Source organism: Dicentrarchus labrax, unplaced genomic scaffold, assembly GCF_905237075.1.
Source record: "Dicentrarchus labrax unplaced genomic scaffold, dlabrax2021, whole genome shotgun sequence".
Taxonomy (NCBI): Eukaryota; Metazoa; Chordata; class Actinopteri; family Moronidae; genus Dicentrarchus; species Dicentrarchus labrax.
In genome coordinates, this window is record NW_026136705.1 from 2467354 (window position 1) to 2487444 (window position 20091).

The 20091-nt window shown below is 40.1% G+C and overlaps 1 protein-coding gene across 3 annotated transcripts in view; it reads right to left on the bottom strand.

Moving 5' to 3' along the window:
- The window catches only part of nhsl2 (NHS-like 2), a 156654-nt gene that overhangs the window by 16027 nt on the left and 120536 nt on the right, over nucleotides 1-20091 (bottom strand). For all 3 annotated transcript variants that reach the window (XM_051400422.1, XM_051400423.1, XM_051400424.1), the window contains exons 3-4: nucleotides 13415-13557; nucleotides 8718-8967 (exon numbers count right to left, since the gene is read on the bottom strand). In XM_051400422.1, coding sequence (XP_051256382.1) covers nucleotides 8718-8967; nucleotides 13415-13557 — 393 coding nt within the window. The remainder of the gene's footprint in view (nucleotides 1-8717; nucleotides 8968-13414; nucleotides 13558-20091) is intronic.

A 20091-nucleotide genomic window follows, 5' to 3' on the forward strand; every position in this document is an offset into this window, starting at 1 on the left:
GAGGATCTATTGGCATAAATGGAATATAATATTCATAACCAATAAGGAGGAGATTCCTTTAGTGTTTAATTCAATGCCATGGCTGAATTCTCCTATAATAACTTTAGTCCCTCCAAAATTGATAATCTTGTTGATAGTGCTGCAGGCTCACTACGAAGAACATTAGATTCTATCGCTCCTATAAAAAGGAAATTATTAAAACATAGGAAACTAGCACCATGGTACAACCACCAAACCCGCCAATTAAAGCAAAAAGCTAGGAAATCTGAAAGGAAATGGCGCTCTTCCAAATTATCAGAATATCGCTCAATTTGGCAAGATAATCTTAAAACCTATAGAAAGGCCCTCCGTAACGCCAGAGGAGCATATTACTCAGCACTAATAGAAGAAAATAAGAATAACCCTAGGTTCCTCTTCAGCACTGTAGCCAGGCTGACAGAGAGTCACATATCCCCATAAACTTAAGTAGCAACGACTTTATGCGCTTCTTTTATAATAAAATTATTACTATTAGAGAGAAAATTAATCACCAACTGCCATCAACAGTTATCAGTGGCTCTCCAAGTTCAGGAACTTTAACTAATGTAAACTCAGATATATATTCAGACTGTTTTTCTGCTATCGATCTTCACCAGTTAACTTCAATAATTTCTACATCGAAGCCATCAACCTGTCTGTTGGACAGAGGTAACTACTCCTATTGTATCAGGAGATAGGCATGAATATCATTTTGGAAGAAAGTCTTCAATCAATCTTTTTTTTTTTTTTATATTTTTTTTTAAAAAACCCAAAAATCACCAAAAAAGGGGGAAAAGGGAGTACCTCCCCTGCAAACTGACTTCACATGATAAATTTAGCGGAAAAAGGAACATCATTTTTTAATTTTTTTTCTTTTTTTTTTTTTCCTTTTTTTTTTGGCACTGTGTTCTCAAATATATTAAAGCGGGTTTCAACACAGACAGCTAGAAGTTTTTTGACGTGCAAATCAAGAAAGTAGGTAGTAATCATCAATATTAGGAGGGCTGGGAGCATTTTGACACTAACAGGTGATGAGTTGAATTTTGGAAGCCAGAAATCTAATTTCCTGGCTAGATAATCATTATACCACTGCTTTAATTGAATCCTGTCAAGCCTGGGTGATGCATCATGGTCATTTTATGTTATCAAAGACAAAAAAAAAAAATCTCTTTAAAACCTTATCGTTTGCTTCATTGAATACCTGTGTCTTTTTTTATCTCTTCATCTCTCCAACAGTGTATTTCGCCGCAGTCATTCATCCCGTGTCTACTTTTCAAACAATCTGTCTGTTTAGCTCATTCACTGAGTGCCATTCAATTGCCATTCCCCTCTGTGCATGAATAAATAAGAGTGTTTGGGCTGATACATCTACAGCCATCCAGCAGAGACTAAGCTATGACTCAGCCATTGAGCAGGTTTAATATGACTTCCTGTCTCACTGTCATGCATTCACACACACTCCCTGCTGGACTGTGTGCCTCTTTAATTCTGAATTCATGCAGTTTTGCAGCCTGCAGTCCTGGGCAGCAAACACGTAATGTTCATACGTGCATGCAGTCGTGTTTTACTGCCCTTCTTTCTTTCAGAACGGCGTCCTCATTCTCCATCGGCCTCGCCTCTGATAGAGCTGCCGTTCAGAGGTCGGGAGTCTTTGTCTTGCTTCTGCAGCCATAAATAATAGACACTATTTCAACTATCAGCAGCCTTCACAGGAGAGACACGATGATGATTCATTCATCATAATGTCTCTTCAGTATGGCCCGGGTTTCACTGCTTTACTGCCTGCTGTGAGGCAGTGGTGGACGAGGTTTAGAGACCTTGTCCTGAAACACAGATGTTACAGGTTTAATCCCCCATGTAAAAAACTCTCATACTCTTTTTAACAAGCTTTTCCAAGGATTTTCCATTTAGACACCAGAATGACTTTATCACTCTCTTAACCACAGCAATTCCCCTGTCCGCATTTTGACATAAAAATTCTGCATAACCCTCAAAAAACCTGCCTTCTCCTCCCAAAATGATATCCTGCCGTCAGGTTTGACAGTTCACATTGGACCTTGGAAACAGCAGTTGACAAATGATTAATGATCCTGATGAAGGCCATGTGAAAAAGCTCCCGACAAAGAGAGTGTGAGGACTTTGCATGAAGATTTTGTTTTTTGGTCACCTGCTCCTTTCAAGGTCAAGGACGAACCTGAAATTGTAAACCAACAGAGAGTCCTACAGGTGCTCAGAATCATGCAAAGCTTTAACATCTACAGTACCATGACAACAGAGCAAACTTCAAGAGCTGATGAAGGCCATATGAGATGGTCGAAAGCTCCAAAGGAAGCGAGTAAGTGGATCCTGTGTCAACTTTCACTTGTAATCAGACAGCCCTTTCCTCTGGCAGTACATTTCCTCAGCTCGTTCAATAACCATCTACATAAAATCTGTATAAATGTATCCCCCAATGTATTTTTTTATGTAGCTAAAATAAATTTTTCTGCTGACCCTGCACAGCTCTGCTTCCCTTCTGGGACTCCTGTCTACTTCTCAACACTGGGAGCACACTGACCTCTGTCTACTGCAGGTAAGACACTGACTATGGGTAAGTACTTCACACAGCTCCACTTCAAACGACCACAACCAACCCTCTAATGTCGGCAGCTAAAACTGAATTCATCAGAGTGATAAATGGCGCCTAAGGCAACGATCCCCCACGCTGAAGTGTCTTTGAGTGAAACAAACGCCATGTCCTAAATCCATACTACATACTGATTCTAAGCAAGTTTTTGAGTGTGCTGTTAATGAACTCTATTTTCCCACAATGAAACAACCCCAGGATGTTGATATTTTTGGCTACTAACTGCTAAAACAGTATACAATTATGATTAGTATCTAGCCTAGTGTATAGAATTAGTATCATGTATTGTATTTGGGACACAGCTTATGAATCCTTACTAGCTCTTGAGTTGCTGCCCTGTAGCTGACCTCGACTTAGAAAAGATTGCGTTTGTCTACAGTGCAATCACTTCTGACAATCAATCAATCAAACAGTTGACCTTATATTACCAGGATAATCCACAAGAATCAATACTGTTTTCGAGGGAATCCTGGGTACTTATATCAAAAACAAACAATAAGAAAACATATCACACATAGTAGCAGTCGATCGAAGTGTACTGGTGGGCCAAATGTGGTCTTTAGTCCAGTCAGTTAGGCCACAGCAACCTCACTCAAAGGAGAAACAACACTGGATTTGCCAATTTATGGTCACAAGGTCACTGAAGATCTCCAAAAAGCAACACATCCTGCCATCTTCAAATAATTATGACATACTGATGACAAACATCGACATCTGTTTATCCAATTTATCCAACAGGATTTGTTCTGAGAAGTTCCTCCCCCTGTCAAGCTCTTGGTAGACGGAGGCGTTCCAGATAAAGTTAGAGGATTAGACCGTCTGCAGCTCAACAGCATGAATGCTCGTCTGTTTTTCTGCTAAACTCCACATTCACAAGCTGTCTGTTTCCCTCAACGACTACATTCAGAACTACATTCACAAATTTTTGCTGCTTAAAACTTAAACTTAAACATAAAATAAGTGTCAGACTTTTTCGGAGTCAAAATGCGCACATATACATAATGTGATGGCTCTCTCTGTCATGTAGTTCGTTATTTTACAAAGAAAAGTAATTAGCGAACTGTACACAACCATTGTCTGCTTTTCCTTTATAACTGCTTGCCCGTGCAATGTCACAAGCCTTTTGTGTTTCAGTTTACAGCTATTAAAGTCCTACATTCATGAGACACAACCCCATCTCTCTCTGCAGTTATATCTTGCACAGCTTTCCATTTAGGATCAGGAGTCAACAGATGCACTTAAAATGTCATTAGATGCCTTTGATCTTGACAGTAAAATTATGAAATATCAAAATAATGGCACAACAATTTTCTCTCAAAATGACTAAAATGTGCCTCAGATTGATGTCATTTTAGGGATTTACGTCATTAGAAGAAAGAAAAAATTAAACATATGTTAATAAATGTCTTACCCTGTCAGTCTGTCTGTCTGCCTACAGCCTGTCTGCCTGCTCTGCATTCACATTTTCACTGCCTACAGTCATTCATGAAAACCGCCGGAGCGAGATGTGCAGGGACGGTGAGAGAGAGAGAGAGAGAGAGAGAGAGAGAGAGAGAGAGAGAGAGAGAGAGAGAGAGAGTGCAGGAGGAAGAGGAAGGAAAGTGGGAGGAGGAGTGAAGCTGTGACAAAATGTTCTCTCATTATCCTTCATTCATTATTCTTTCATCCTGCATCCCTCCATCCTCCTCTTCTTTGCCCGTTCTTTCTTTCCTCAAACGGCATTTTTCCCCCTCCTCTTCTACTCTGTCTCTCGCTTCTGGGTGCCGTTTTCCCCTCTTTCTTTACACTCACTTCCTTCTCTTTTTCTCCTGCTACTGTTTCTTTTTTTCTTCTTCTTTTTTTAGGGAGGAGAGAGGAAGAGTGGCGAGTTACCATGGCAACAGCAAGCTGGCTGCAAGCTACCTGTTCGGTGGTTTGCAGAGGAAGAGAGACAGAGAGACGGACTGAAAGAGAGACAGAGGGGTGTCTCTCTCTTTTCTAAATTTTTGTTATTGTCAACAAATTCTATGAAAAGACCGAAACCAACAGAGGATTGATCCTACTAACTAAGTATTGCCTGTGGAGCCAAAGCCTGATATCTTTCAATCAATCCCAATGTTGCACTGGGTGACATGTTCCTTCATTAGCATTAACACTGTAGGTTATTCTGACTCAATCCCACACACACACACACACACACACACACACACACACACACACACACACACACACACACACACACAGTGTTGTCCTGCTGCTGGAAATACTCACTAGAACACCAAATGTGTAATAATCCCCAGCTGAAAATAGTCCCCAACAAATGCACTTCTTACTCCTGTTTGAGCAACGTTAGCTCAAAAACTACAGTGCCTGTCTGTTGCAGAAAATTACTGAGCCTTTAAAAACAAATATATATATATATATATATATATATATATATATAATATTGTGACCCATTTTTTAAAGATTTACATCTTCAGTAGGAACCAGTGGGCTTGAGGCTAAGAGCCACAGACAGGTTGGGAAAGTCGGAGAGAGTTTCCAGACGGACAAACCCATTTATGGTTTTGGTCTTTTCAAGGGATTTGTTGACAAGAAAAACACATAAATACATTCTTGTCCTCAAAGTACCCCCCTCCCTTTCTCTCTCTCTCTCTCTCTCTACTAACTCTATTATATCTCTCCACCTGTCTCTCCCATCTTCTCTCTCTGCCTCCTTCTTTCTTCTCTCTCTCTGTTTCACTCAGAAGGAAGTGAATACCCACCAAGTACAACGCCACAGGCATGCATCATTATACCTGACCTTCCACTCCTCTACACAGTGGGTGAAGAGGGTGAGAGCGGCAGAGGAAAAGAGGGACCGACGGGGAGAGAGACCGAGAGAGCAGGAGAAAGAGACAAAGGGACAGAGAGATATTAAACTGTAGATGGATATGCACGAAAAGGAGGGGAGAGGCACCCAGTGACGAAGCGGTTGCTATGCCAAAAAACCAGGAGGACCGAACGCGCACGTGCACATTCACATTCACACATGCAAATACACACCAACACACACACACACATGCACGCAAAGTAAACAAGGAGGAGGCTCGGTTGAGACGAGTGGAAGCAGGAGTGTCAGAACGATGTTGCAGAGGATGACCACAGCATACTAACAGCTCTGACAGCACGCACACACTCGCACACAAGAAGACGACGCACACAAGCAGAGCTGACTGCAAGAGATAGGCGAGGGCGATAGCGAATGTGATCATAGGAAGACAATGTTCTCGACGTCAAATCTTGTTCCTGCAGCATTTTCTCCCTCAAAACCCGAATATGTGTCAAGAGAGAATCTGTGTGTGTGTGTGTGTGAAAGTGCTGCATGTCTACATCATCCAGCGTAACCTGTGAGTTATGACTTCTGGCATGAATATGCAAAACTGTTCAAGCGTCGAGGGAACCTGCATGCAGAGAACAACATGTTGACGCTTTCCTACTGCAGTACCGGGTTTCTTGATGACTGTGTGCATCAGTTCTCTTATTACGTCCTTTATTACTTGTTTTTTAATCATGACCAAAGTGGATTAAATCTGTTAAATTAAAAAAAGGGATGATACCTCCTATCCAATTTCACCTGGTCATTCTAGGGCATCATACACTAAGATGTCCCTTTTCATCTGTGAAATTAAAGATTCTACCTCGATGCTGTAGAAAAAAGTACATTTAAAAAATGTTTCTGCACAGTTTTGCTCAAATATGTTTTCATAACTTTGAATCTGAAAGGAAGAGGATGAGATTTGGTGTTTATTTTCTTATTTTATAATAAAAAGGATTGGTATGCTAGTCGGGTTTTCGTCAACAATCGTATCGTAACATTACTGTCTATATTTAAGTGCCACAAACATCAGCTCTAATCAATCAATGACGTATCCGACATCTAGCTAAGGTAAAGTTACCTACTCAACTACTTGGGTTTGAATTCTAGGTTATTGGTTAGTGTTTGCTGTCATTGGTCATTGTGCAATAACATATTTAGAACATGGACTCTGGTGCCAGGCTGAAGCTAACTTTAAACAGCTGAAGAAACTTCACGGTCAAACATCAAGGCTAATAACTGTCCAGTTTAAGCTAATGCAATGACATTTTCTCCATAAATATAGTTTTATAATGTACATTCATTTTAGAAAATGTAAGGAGACTGTTTTCTGTTTACAAAACTTAAGAGACGTGCTGGTAAAAAGCCACATATAAGCTAACATGGTGGCCCATTTGAGCATTTATTTGCAGAGATATTGACAAATCAAAGTTACAAGCCATTTTTTTCATACTACTTTTACAACTATGAAGCAGTGATTGCAGAGGCAAAATTATACTGAACTCAAACGAGACCACAGTTCACAGTTATTTTGCATTTTCCTTCAGTCTATTTTCCCACGACTCTCACTTTTACAACTGTCACAGGAAAAACCAACTCCACTGAGAACACAGAATGTGTGAATCTGTTTTTTTTCCCCTCTAAGGCATTAAATGTGTAGAACAAAACCTTTTTTTAACTTTTACTACAAGGAACCAATGACGACAGTGACAAACAGAGAAAATTAAGATTCCTTTTAAGCATACACATCTCGTACTGTGTAGTGTGCAAACAGCTAGCTGTGTGTGTATTTTCATGTATTATATTAATATTTTTCCCCTAACAGCGATGATTAATTTCCAATACAATCTCATCCTGGGGGTTAATTATATTTAATTTGAGATTATTTGTTAGAGAACTTTTATATTGAGGTCATAAATTTAAGTAAAACCGGGTAGCGCTTGAAGGCAATTGGCTGTGTGAACGCTACCAACAAGCACCTTACCTTCCCCACACTGACAGCACACTATAATTAACCTCCATCCAACCCTTCTTCAGATTCATTCCCACTTACTGATCATGTGACCTTTTGAACAAGGCTGCAACTAACAATTATCTCCATTGGTAGTTCTATCCGTTGTTTTTGTGATTAATCAATTAGTAGTTAAATTAGTAAAATGCTGAAAAATGCCCAAAAGAAACCCCGAAATATTCAGTGTATAATGATATAAAACAAATAGAAGCAGCACATTCTCACATTTGAGAAGCTAGAACTAGAACTTGTGTGCAGCATTAATGACGGTGTATTAATGAATGCGTGACCCCGGACGAGCCCCCAATTTGCCACAGCCCGGCTCAAGGCTGCACAAAGGAGGGGACACGACATGCATGAGTTGTAACTAAAAATAAGTTTACTTTACGTAACTGAAAGAGAAATTAAGCTAAAGACAAACAGAATTCAACAAAACCAAACAGGGTGGAAGCCAGGAGAGAGAGAGGAAGACACCCAATACAGTCCACCAATTCAGATGAGCTCCATCGCACTCAATATTGTTGGTCAATTTTCTGGCAATCAATTAATTAACTAATTGACTGAGCAACTTGACAGCTTGAGCACATACACATCTTGCACTTTGATTGCATAATCACCACTACTCCATAGGCTGGATGCCAGTCGCCTGTGTTTACATGTACCCCTTTAAATACAGCAAACTCTTTCACTACTTTGATGGCTCAGGATCAGTCTGGTCCAAGCCATGAAACATTCATGAAATCCCTGAGATACTGTAACTGTGCAAGTCCAAATACTTCTAAGGCAAAAACTAGGAAATATTATGCTGTCTATACTGATTTCGCCCAGCATTTTCATGCAGCGCTACCTCAATAACTCTGTTATGTTAAAAACATCCTTGAGGCTCAGTTGGCTAAGATGCATTTAATACCACTGCAATAAGTTTGAATCTGTTGCATATCATCACCTTACCTATCTCTTTCCTATTGTAGGGCAAAATACCCAAAATAAGCCTTCAAAACCACCTTCATCACCTCAAAAAGGTACCTTTACATCAGCAACTTCTAACTGTGCCCTTCACCACCAAGAACACAAAGATTATTCCTCATCGTTCTTCTTTTCAAGTACATGTATACGTTTCACGACCATTCAGTTACACCATGAAAAGCACCCTCAATAAAGCACCCAGTTACTCCAAACATTGCCCTCCACTTGTTCTCAGTTTTTAAAGCTTTGTTTTATCATACCTGTGACGTCGAGCGGTATAAAGTGGCCCGGTGTACGTCTCCCGAGGTGCCAGCGTGGTTTCTCTGCAACAGGCGGTCCGATGGTAGCAGAAGTAGCAGTGCTGCTGCTGCTGTTGTTACTACTCCAACCCAGCGGAGGGCGGTCTGAGCCGCAGGGCGACGGGGTCGGAGAGGGAGACGGGTCGGTCACTGACCTCAGTCCAAACACTGAGGAGGTGGTTTCATCTTCATAGAGCTGTTTGGATGCCGGCTAGACGAAGAAGAAGCTGAGTGTTAGACGTGGTGAACAATCACATCCAGCTAGTTCATACAGAGTAGAAGATTGTGAGAAATACATGTGTATCCGTCCTGATGTGTCCTTGAGCTTTTTAAGGAGCCTTAAATCTGCATTAATTGATTCTTTTTGGCCACATGGGGCCAAGCTACAAGCTGTAAACACAACACTGACATTAACGCCTTATAAACAGGATATGGTGAAGGTGTTATTTACACATCTCGCAGATACATTTGGAGACGTGTCTCTGGCTTCAAGGCAATATTCACCCTCCTTTAAGCTCTTCTGGGCTCCACCAACTCCTGAGGGAAATATCTGGGTCTGTAGCTGCTAAATGCTCCACTATGTTCACCAGCTAGTGAACTGTGTAGGGCTGACCAGGTATTGTGCAATGGGTTCATTACTGAAAATAGCTGCCTACTGCTGCTGAGAATGAGGTTGATGAGAGCAGTGACAGTGAACCAAAACTGTAAGAGTGCGGGCGATGAATGAGCTGAAAGATGCAAAAACATGATAATTCATTGTAGGATTTTCACTATGAGCACCTTTCACATTACATGTAGTCAATTTTCCATTATTAATATTAAAATATAGATCAGTGCAGCTTTAGAAAAGAGCTTTGACAAATGCAAACATCACATTGTTTCTTGTATTCACACAATTATATTATTGAGATTGAGGGTTAAGATGTTTATGGCTTGAAAGAAACTCTTTGAGAATGGTTTTAGTCACCTAAATTGCCCTAAAAACACAAATTCACAATTATTTCTGGTCAGTTTTCTCCTGAAACTGTATTGTAAAACAGATGTGTGAGGAGAATTGTGTAGGATTTAATGTCATCCTGCGCTAAAGTTGCAGTTTGCAACCAACTGAACACCGCTCGCGTCTGATTTTGATGACCTGAGAATGACAACAGACTGTAAAGTGTGTTGAATAAACTAGGGAGGCCATGAAACTCGCAAAAACACACAAAAGACCCTATCTAGAGCCAGTGTTTGATTTGTTCGATCATGGCTACTGTTCAAACATTGCGGTTCAACATGGCGGACTACATGACTGTAGATATAAATGGTTCATTCTAAGGTAATTAAAACACAATGACTGATATATTTAGATGATAATACACTAATGAAAACAATATATTCCATTTCTGGCAACAGATCCTCCTCAATGTTACACACTGGACCTTTAATGCAGTCTGACCCAAGATCTTCCAAACTTGATTTCCTCTCAGTGACATCTCCGCTCAGATTCAATTACCTCTGCTTTTGTAACATCTCGTTTTATACTTTTTAACTTCTTTGAAAGGTTTTGTTTTTCTATTATGCCAGAGCCATTTTGAAAATTAGACAATAGGGTTGTTGTTTTTCTTTTTTTTTCTTTAAACTGTTTTATTGGCTGAAACACAAATAACTAAATAAACTCTGAATTCAATTCAAGCAAAAATCAATACAACCGAAGACTTGGAGGAAGCGAGACAGCCTGACGGAGGTCATCTCCCCATCTACCTCCACCAAAATAGATTGTTATGTCCTTCTTTAAACTGCTTCAACGCCAGTGAGAGGGAGGGACAGGTAAGTAGATAAGAAGCGAGGATTGGGAGAAAGAGTAAGAGAGAAAACTAAACACAGCACACTCCTCAACTTCACCTGTCTTGTAGTAAGAAGAGAGAATTATTGTAAAAGAACGAGAAGATAAATGTTACAATACTCAAAGGTGATGATTTACATTTTTATAGCTGTTGCAGGAAAGTAGAAAACACAGCCAGGAAGCAGAAGAAGAGGACGTGAAGAGAAAAGGCAGAAATATCTGTTTAGATCTGATTAGCCGGCAGGGACAGAGGCTGACAAGCAGCAGAGCATCGCTGGTTCAGTTACGGGAAGGTGTAATCCCAGCTGGGAGGCAACCGGCATCTGTCAGCCGTCTGGTATTAAATCTAAGGTATCAACTACGCTGCCAAAGAGCCCTTAAGCAAGGCACTGAAACAGCTTCGAGGTCGCTGCAATGCAGGGATCCTCTCCAATGAAATACATGTGTGTGTGCGTGTGTGGGTGTACTGTAGACATTCAAATCCAAACTGTCTTGTGGGAATCTGCCAAACTCTAATTGAAATTAGCCCAAACAGAGAGAGAGGCATTAACTTAACAGAGCTGTTTAACAGCTTGCTGAAGGAACGGCGCGTCAATATGCAGCGAACGTGCAGCCATCTTGCAGTAAAATCACTGCAGGAGTCCATCAAGCTGCCATAATGGTACAGTTCGGGGAAATAGCCTGAGAACTATTAGCAGAAAAAGCAGAGAAGGAGAGTGAAAACGGAGAGCTAGCTGCAGAGAATGAGTCTGTTTGATCACTTTTGATTCTTATAACATAACAGAACAATAAATCAGTTAAATTACAACTGCTTAAGCCCTTTTACAACCTGTCTTATATTCCAAAACCAGTCAATAAGCAGTCTGAGTTGACTGCACTGATGTCTATTAGTGATATTTCCATCTGACACTAAATGATTTGGCGTTTGTTTATGGAAACCTGCTGAGAGTGTGAAAAGGATGATGACTAATTCTGACAAATCTAAAAGAGGGGGTGGGATATACTGCACAGTGTAGTTTTTGGATAATTGAGCTTTAGTCTGTTATGTGAAAGGGCCGATAACAAAAGCAAAGAGGCATTTTGTCACAACACACATTTCAGCTCAAACAGTATTAGTGACACTGATTTGTTAGCTACACAGGGAAAGAATAATGCTGCTGCATCGTGTTACTGATTAAAGGCTGAAAGTACAGTATTCCCTCAGTAAAGGAGAAGCCATGCAACAAAAAAGATGATGTAGTCACCCCAGCGGCCAATCAATAAGACTTGTATCTCATTAATCCTCAATATTTTTAGCCCTAATTGATTTTGAAACAATGTTTTAGTGGTACACAGTCATATTTACATACACAATAGGTGTAAAAGTACTCATTCTGCAGTAAAATGGCCCCTGTCTGTGTTTTACTATTATATGTTAGATGTTTTTGGATTATTATCACTAGCTGCAGATGTTTAAGGTTGAGCTGACTTGGCTACTTTACATACTGTTGGGTAGTTTAACCTTCAGCAATGCATCATATTGCGGTTGTGATATGATTCACAATTAGTATAAACTATTAAAAGCACTATGATGTGACTGTTATTGAGGTCTGTACCAAACAAACATGTTTCCTTACATCTGGAAAAGAAGATTTGTAGGCCAAAGCATCACTGCAGGACTACAGTACTTCATTATAATGCAGTTTTTTTTTGTCACACATTATCAAAAACTTGGATATTATGTTGATTAATGTTTGATTAATGGCGTAGCCCTAATATTCTATAAGATATTCTATTACATCATCTTACGTTTGAAGCTTCACAGCCCTGTTTTTAGCTTTGTGACAATGCATTTGGCAGCTAATCCAACAGGATTTTTATATAGTTTATTTCGCTTAAGACCCATAAAGGAAAACTTCATCCTTCAGTTTATCAGAAATTCTGAATCACCCAGTTTGGAGAAACATGGTTTTCACTGGACAGGAAGGGTTTTAAAAACTGTATTCTGAAAAGTAAAAGTACAATATTTGCCTCTGAGATGTAGGGGAGTAAAAGTATAAAGTATAAAAAGTACAAGTACCTCAAAATTGAATTTAAGTACTGTACTTGAGTAAATGTTCTTTCTAAGACTCAACATCATCTGGTGTTTTCTGCATTACGTGATATATAGAGGTAAATAAATACATTGAATGGCAAGGGCGGAAATATTCTAGCCATAAATAATGAACATTCATCAAATAAAATGGATTGAAATCAAAATAACATACTATGTGAAGTATTATATTACAGATGGTTAAAATCAAATGAATAAGTGAAGGGACAGAAGATGGATTTATACTCCCTATAACAAGGTTGTAAATAACTTTAAGGTAGTGCAAACCACTCACTCTCACTAAGCTAAGAAAGAAAGAAACCGTAGTGCAGAAATAAAGAGTGGAGGAGAGAGAGAGAGAGAGAGAGAGAGAGAGAGAGAGAGAGAGAGAGAGAGAGAGACTAAGGGCAATAAGGGCAGAAAGAGTGGGACGGAGCGAGTTAGCGTGAGGCTGCTCTCTGTTGCCATTCGGAGAGAAAAGTGAGAAAGATAAGTGAGGTGGACATGGTTCGGTTTCTAAACGTGTGTGTGTGTGTGTGTGTGTGTGTGTGTGTGTTTTGTGCCTGTGGAAATACATGATAAAACAAGAAAGGTGGAAATTATTTGTGTTCGTGCTCAGTTGTAACAGAAGTGTGGCCTCACATAATCTTTTATAAATATGTTTGTTTACCAGGGAGATGACATTTGGTGCAAGGGAGCCTTATGATCAAATAAGTTTGTGTGTGTGTGTGTTGTTGTTGTTGTTGTTGTGTGTGTGTTTACCAGGAAGATGAAGTCAGGTCTCTTGTTGTTGAGGGAGATGGGCGATCGGCTGAGCGAGGTGGACGTGTCGTCAGAGCTCTGCGAGGACGGATGCCGGAAAGTCTGACCGGTCAGCTTGGTGTCGTACAACTGCTCCTCAAAGTCTGCACAACACACACACACACACACACACACACACACACACACACAAACACAGCATCCAACGGCACACAAACAAACAAAGACACAAATGGAATAAGTTAGCGTCAACTTTCTGCAGCACGGAACCACAACATGCACACGAGAATTAGAAGTAGCACTGACACACACACACACACACACACACACACACACACACACCAGATACCCTATTTGCATGGCCACAGAGCAGAGATCTAGTGCGACTGCTGCTTTGCATCACCCTGCAGTTTCCCCTCCTGTGACTCCCTAGTGCAACTTCTGCAGAGGAACCTTAAAGGACTTCCATAAGTTTTGTTTTTAATCCTCTCATGAGTTGCGGGGCTTTCACTCCTTCTCTCTCTCTCTCTCTGTTTTTCTTTCTCTTTCTTCCTCTTCTTCCTCTCGATATCTGACTGTTTCTCCCTCTCTGGCAGCTTATAGACGACTCTCCCTCAGGCCATTGTAAACAGATTCCTAACCCCCAACCCCCCCACTCTTTATTTCTCCTGCTGCACACACACACATACACACACTCCCCCTCACAACCCTCTCAACCAATCCTTTACCCCCAAAACACACTCCCGACCCACTCCCCACTCATCCCTTAAGCCCTCTAACTCTCACACACACACACACACACACACACACACACACACACACACACACACACTCCCAGCACCATCCCGCTGACAGCTTTAGAGGCGCAGCAGCGTCAGTGAGGTATAGAGTTTTAGGTTGAACTTGCTTCCCGGGACAATATGGATTCCTTCCTGGTGCCGTATGGTTGCCTAGCGACACTAAGGAGGGGCCTCCTCACCCACCCCATAATAGTAACCTCTGTGTATTGATATTGGGGAATGCTAACAGCACCAGAAAACAAAACATTAAAAGGTGCTACATTTAGTATTCAAGCATCAATCAGTATATTAATAATCACACAATCATCAGTCAGATTTTACTGAGGGAGGGGTTTATGGCACAAAACAGAAGAGAAGGTGCTGTAAAAGACAGATGGCGTCTTTATCTTTAAGTCTTTATCCTCAAAAAGTAAAAAAAAACAACCTCTGTTGTGACATAAAAGTGACAATTAGATGTATCATAAGCACAAAGCGTATGTTTTAAAGTAGAGGATAGGAGAAAGTTCTGACCAACTGTGACTGGAGCACAGGGTAAAAATGAGCGGGACTTGGTACGAGTCAATTTAAGATCAATAGACAATTGATTAACTAATAAGAGGAAACCAAGTAGATGTATTCAAGGGAATAAGTTCCCTTTTTTTCCACTTCCATCTGAAACAATAAGTCGCTTAAATACATTTAATGAGTACTTTTTAAGCAAAAATGACCCAAAAAATAAGATTCAAAGTGAATATTTGCCTTTTTTTCTTAGTATTTCTGTGATAATAAACTGATTGCAACTGAAAGATGTCACATTGGGCTACGGCAAACTGAAGTGGACATTTAATCTGACTGAATGATTCAATAAAGGCAGTAATTACTATTTGCAGCCATAATAAAAAGGTAAAAGAGATTAGATTAGTAATATTAGTCCACTTACATGAGAGAATATTTACATTGGTATCGAGAATTGAGTCATTTTTCTGTGGAATTAGAATATTCTTATGTAAATCACTACATGAACAATGTTGCTCTTACTGAAGTACCAACAGATACTCTGCAGTTCCCCTCCACTCTGTGTAGCTTTATAGCATCTTTTAGCTCGTTAACTGGTTTCAGACAAAGTTAGCAACTAGCTGGGGAACATTATTTGTCTCTGGAGATGGTGGAGACCAAAAACTGAGCAAAAAGAGAGTAAATGTTGACACTAAATGAATGCTAAAGCTTCTCCGCTGGTTAAGTAAATAGGCAACTTTATACAGAGTAATGTAATTCTAATACAAACTGGAAGAGAAAGCAGCACACATATTTTGTTTTCTTGCTGTGGAATTTGCTCATTATTCTCAGTCTTACTGGTCAGTGTGCAGTTAAAAAAGGACCTGCTGAATTATCTTGGCTTCATTTTAGTGACTACAGGACTTCTCAGGGTTAGGATCCCTACGGTAAAAGCCCTGGAATTTAACAGGGTGGATTGCATCTGCTTTTTAAACTCTGTAAGCTATAATGGCCCGGCGCACTCGCCTTTACACCTGGTAAACACATTCACAAATGTAGGAAGTTTACATAAAGTTTGGCAGGTGTCAGATTGAAGCGAGCCCAGGCAACGTGGGAGTGTTTTGGAGTCATGAATAGAAATTAATAGCACCAGCACAAAACACAAAAAGCTAATGATGTGTTCTTATATGAGGCCAGGCAGTCCACCCACCCACTGTTTTGGTGCTGTTTTTAATGGCATTTGGGATCATTGCTGTTGAAGTCTTCCTTCTGTTAAACTAAAAAAACTGCCAGCAGCAAGAAAACCTCTATAGGAACTCACCCCGAAGTGTAATTATGCCTCTAAACTTTAAAAAGGAAACACAGGACATCCTTCGCATGCACCGAAACTCACAACCTTCAGCATGGATTAAGATACATACTTATCTACGTCAGCTGTCATTTTCAGCTCAGCCACTGTGCATTTTTGGAGGTTATTCAGTCGGGTTGGAAAGGGTTTTTATAAACTCGAGGATGGTACACATCGTTTCACAGAGGGATGTAAACCATGACAATGAAAAACTGGAGCAAAGAGGTTTTCACACGAAGAGGATTACACATTGTAGGCTGCTCCTTGTTTGGTGTCCCTGAGGTGACACTGAGAACAATTTTCCACCATATGTTGACAGTTAAGTTTTATTCTCTTGTGCTTTTTTGTGGGCAAACGCGAACAGCGAGCGGGAGGAAATGAGGGGCTTGGAGGACAGGAAAAGAAAGGAGAGCGATGCGGCGGCGAAGGACAACAAGACAAGACACGAGCTGCTTGGGTGGCCCGAGACACTGCAGAAGAAGAAAAGAGGTGGAAGGATCTTTTTTTGGGAACAAGGAACAGGATCTGACTAAGCAACCAGCCTCCTTCCAGCACGAGGCCAGCACGCCTGTGCAAACTCCAGCCAGTTTAATGTGGTTGGAATTAATGCTTCCACGCCAAAGACTTTCTCATTAATCCCAATGAGCATCATGCAAGTTCCGAACTCACAAACAGTTAGTGTAACACTGCTACAACATGACTCATGTAAGCTGCAGTGTAGAGGCATTTATTTGACAAGAAATGTACCCAGCGGTGGATCTAGAGGGGTGGCAGAAAATGTCTTGCCACCCTAGTTTGATGTTGAATGATGTCAAATTTAACACAATTATTTAGATTAATTTCCAAAAATACATGTTAAAAATTATCTGATCGGCCAAGTTTTAGACTAAGTGGTTAAGATCAATAGTTAATAAATGGTTTACAAATGCTTTACAGTCCATTTGACCTCTGACCTGGACAACAGCTGCAGGACATCTACACCAAACTTCATTCACTACCTATTTATTAAAATGTACAACTGCAGACTTGATGGATTGTTATACGAATCCGTTACTGATTACTTTTATTTACTACATTTATAACCACAGAATTGGTGGTTTTATTAGAAAGTGATAAACTAATTACCTTTTTTATTTAATGAAGAGTTTGACTTTTGGGAAAAAAAGATAGGAAGATGATAAGTTCAATGCCACTCTCATATCTGTAATCTAGCCAAGTAGCTTAATTAAACAAGTTTGTTTCCGTGTTTTTTGTTATTTATCTGGTGAGCTTTAGGTGGATTTTGCTACATTAGAGCCAGGTTGGCTGTTTGCCCCTGTTTTCAGTCTTAATGCTAAGCTCAGGTATCAGGCTGCTGGCAGTAGCCTTCTGTTTAATGCACGGATATGAGAACTGTATCGATCCTCTCACCTAACTTCTGGCAAGAAAGGCGAGTAAACATATTTTCCAAAATGTGTGAAATCCTGGCTTGACTGATAATGACTCACAATTTTGATAAACAACATGATAAAAACTTTGTTTGTTCACTGAATTGGCCAGTTCCTCGGGAAGCTATTAGATGTTTCACTTTGCCAGCGCCGGCTTTAAGAAACACACGTCCCTGGCTATTTGTATTCATAGAGGCATATTACACACCCGGTGCTCGTGATAGAGAACTGTCTATTTTGCAGTGTTAAAAATAATTGATTATAAACTGCCTGACTGCTGCATGCAAAAACAGCAGGATCAGCCACTTAGTAAACAGTGAGCAGAAGCCAAAACTCGCCTCATCCAGACTGCAGCGGCCCAAAGAAATGAAGCGTCAGCAAGAGTCCGAAGACACAGGGGGTAAACAGAAAGAAGGAGAAGAGCGTGAGCAGGAAGAAGTGAAGGAGAAGCAGATGAAGATGACAATGATGCAGAGGAGGAGGAGGAGGAGGAGGAGGAGGAGGAGGAGGTCTAAGGGGGAGAAAAAAAAAAAGACAAAGCACAGCAGAGTGAGGAAGAGGAAGGAAATGAGGGAAAACAATGAAGCAGAGGAAACTTTTCAAGAAGCAGAGGAAGTAAGAAGAAGCATGATGCTCAAAACAAAACAAATCAACTAGCTAAATTGGATAAACGGAAGGATGAATACATGCAAAGACGGGAATTAAGGAGAGGAAGTGCAGAGAAATGTGCAATGAACAGACAAAACAAAAACAAAAAGGAGGGCTGCAGTAAGAAGAAGCAGCGAGTGATTAGGAAGAGGCAGAAGGAGAGACGTACAGTATATGTCAAAAAAAAAGAAGAGGAGAAGCAGAGAAAAGGCAGCAGAGGAAGATGTGGGCGAAGAAGTGTGGAAACACAAGAAGAGAGAGAAACGAGGCAGCTGAAGAAGAAATATCGCAGAAAAAGGGACAGAAGAATCAGAAAGAAAAGGTTAAGACGAAACCAAAAAAAGACAAAGTAGGTGTACAGAAAGAAGAGGGTGGAAGAGGAGGAGGAAGGGAAGAATTCACACGGTTATAACGCCGATGAGGCCCAATCTGTCAACGCTAACAGTGCTAACAGGGTAGGAGATGCTGGCAGAGTTTTCTCTGATTAATCTCACATCAGAAAGTGTTAGAACTCTATTTACTTGCAGTCTACGTCGTGGGTTAGTAGCCTCAGACAAGCACTTTTTCCTTAGATAGATGAACAACTTTACAAATGTAATGAAATAGCTTTAATACTGTTAATAAATGCTTTAAACAACAGTGGTTAGTCATTGAAATAGAAACGTCATTTGGTCTGTTAATATCTTCCACCAGAAAAACCTGCTTTTTAGCTCCTAATTCTCTAACAAAGAGGTTCAACGAAAGAGAGATCATGAGATTAATACCACTCTTGTGTCTGGGCGTTAAGAGGTGGAGCCAGGGGGTGTAGACTGGAGCCAAAGGGGGGGGACTGGCTTTCTCTCCAAGATTAAAAATATACGCCTACTAGCACCCTTAAAACTCACTAATTAACATGTTGTTTCTTCGTTGTTTAATCAGTACACAAACAGTAAAAAAGTACACGTAAAAACCTGAATTTGTGGTCGTACAGGGAGTTACAAGCTGTAATTGCTGCATATTTTAAAGCGTATAAAGATACATAAAATGGCACAAACAATGTTAGAGGAAGATATGCACTAGCTAACAATAGTATACTTAAGTAGTCAATTGCTAATCTTTTAAATATTAACAAAGCCATTACAATAGATAAACTTCTTACACTACACGTCATTAGAAAACAATACCTGATTACATTGGTGGAAAGTACTCAAGTACTTCAGTGCACTGAAATATAAATTCACCACTTTGCTGCAAGATAAACAATCTAATTTATTCATTTAGATAAACCTTTTAAGATTTTAAGAACATTATTTTGATGAGTTGTGTCGACACAATGTGGAAAAACGAGTTGGAGCAAGTTAATTTCTAAGAGTAGCCTCATCAACTTAAAAACTTGTGTTTATGCTGCCAATTATTAAGTGAGTGGTAATTAAAAATACCTTTAAATGTGGAGGAAAAGCTAATTCCCCAAAACTCAATGTAGTACATTTGTTGAACATAATATGATTAGAATTTGTATATTAAACTCACCAAACATATATAGGTAAAATTGACTCTTTTTTAACCAGCACCATTTTGCATGCTGTTATATAATATATAATATGAGACTGACAGAGGTTGTTGCTTGTTAAGTACTTAATTATTAAGTTTTTAAACTAAGTACATTTAGCTGATAATACATTTACTTAACATTATGAATGAGATTCTTTTTCTCCTAAGTAACTTTTACTCACGTTAAGGATCTGGATGCTTCTTCCACCAAGTTACTCACTCAACCGCCCGCATGCAGAATCACCCTGATAGCGAATTAAACAACATGTGGTTCTCTGGTTAAAGTTTAAAGTACACAAAACACACGCTGTGCGTCTGTGCACTGACCGGCAGAAGTTGAAGCCCTAAAAGCAGCAGCAGCAGCACTAAAGCGGAAGGAGAGGGAAGGTAAACAGTTGTAGATCCATGCTTCAGATAGCAGCCGGGCTCCAATGAGTGCAGCTCAGCTACATG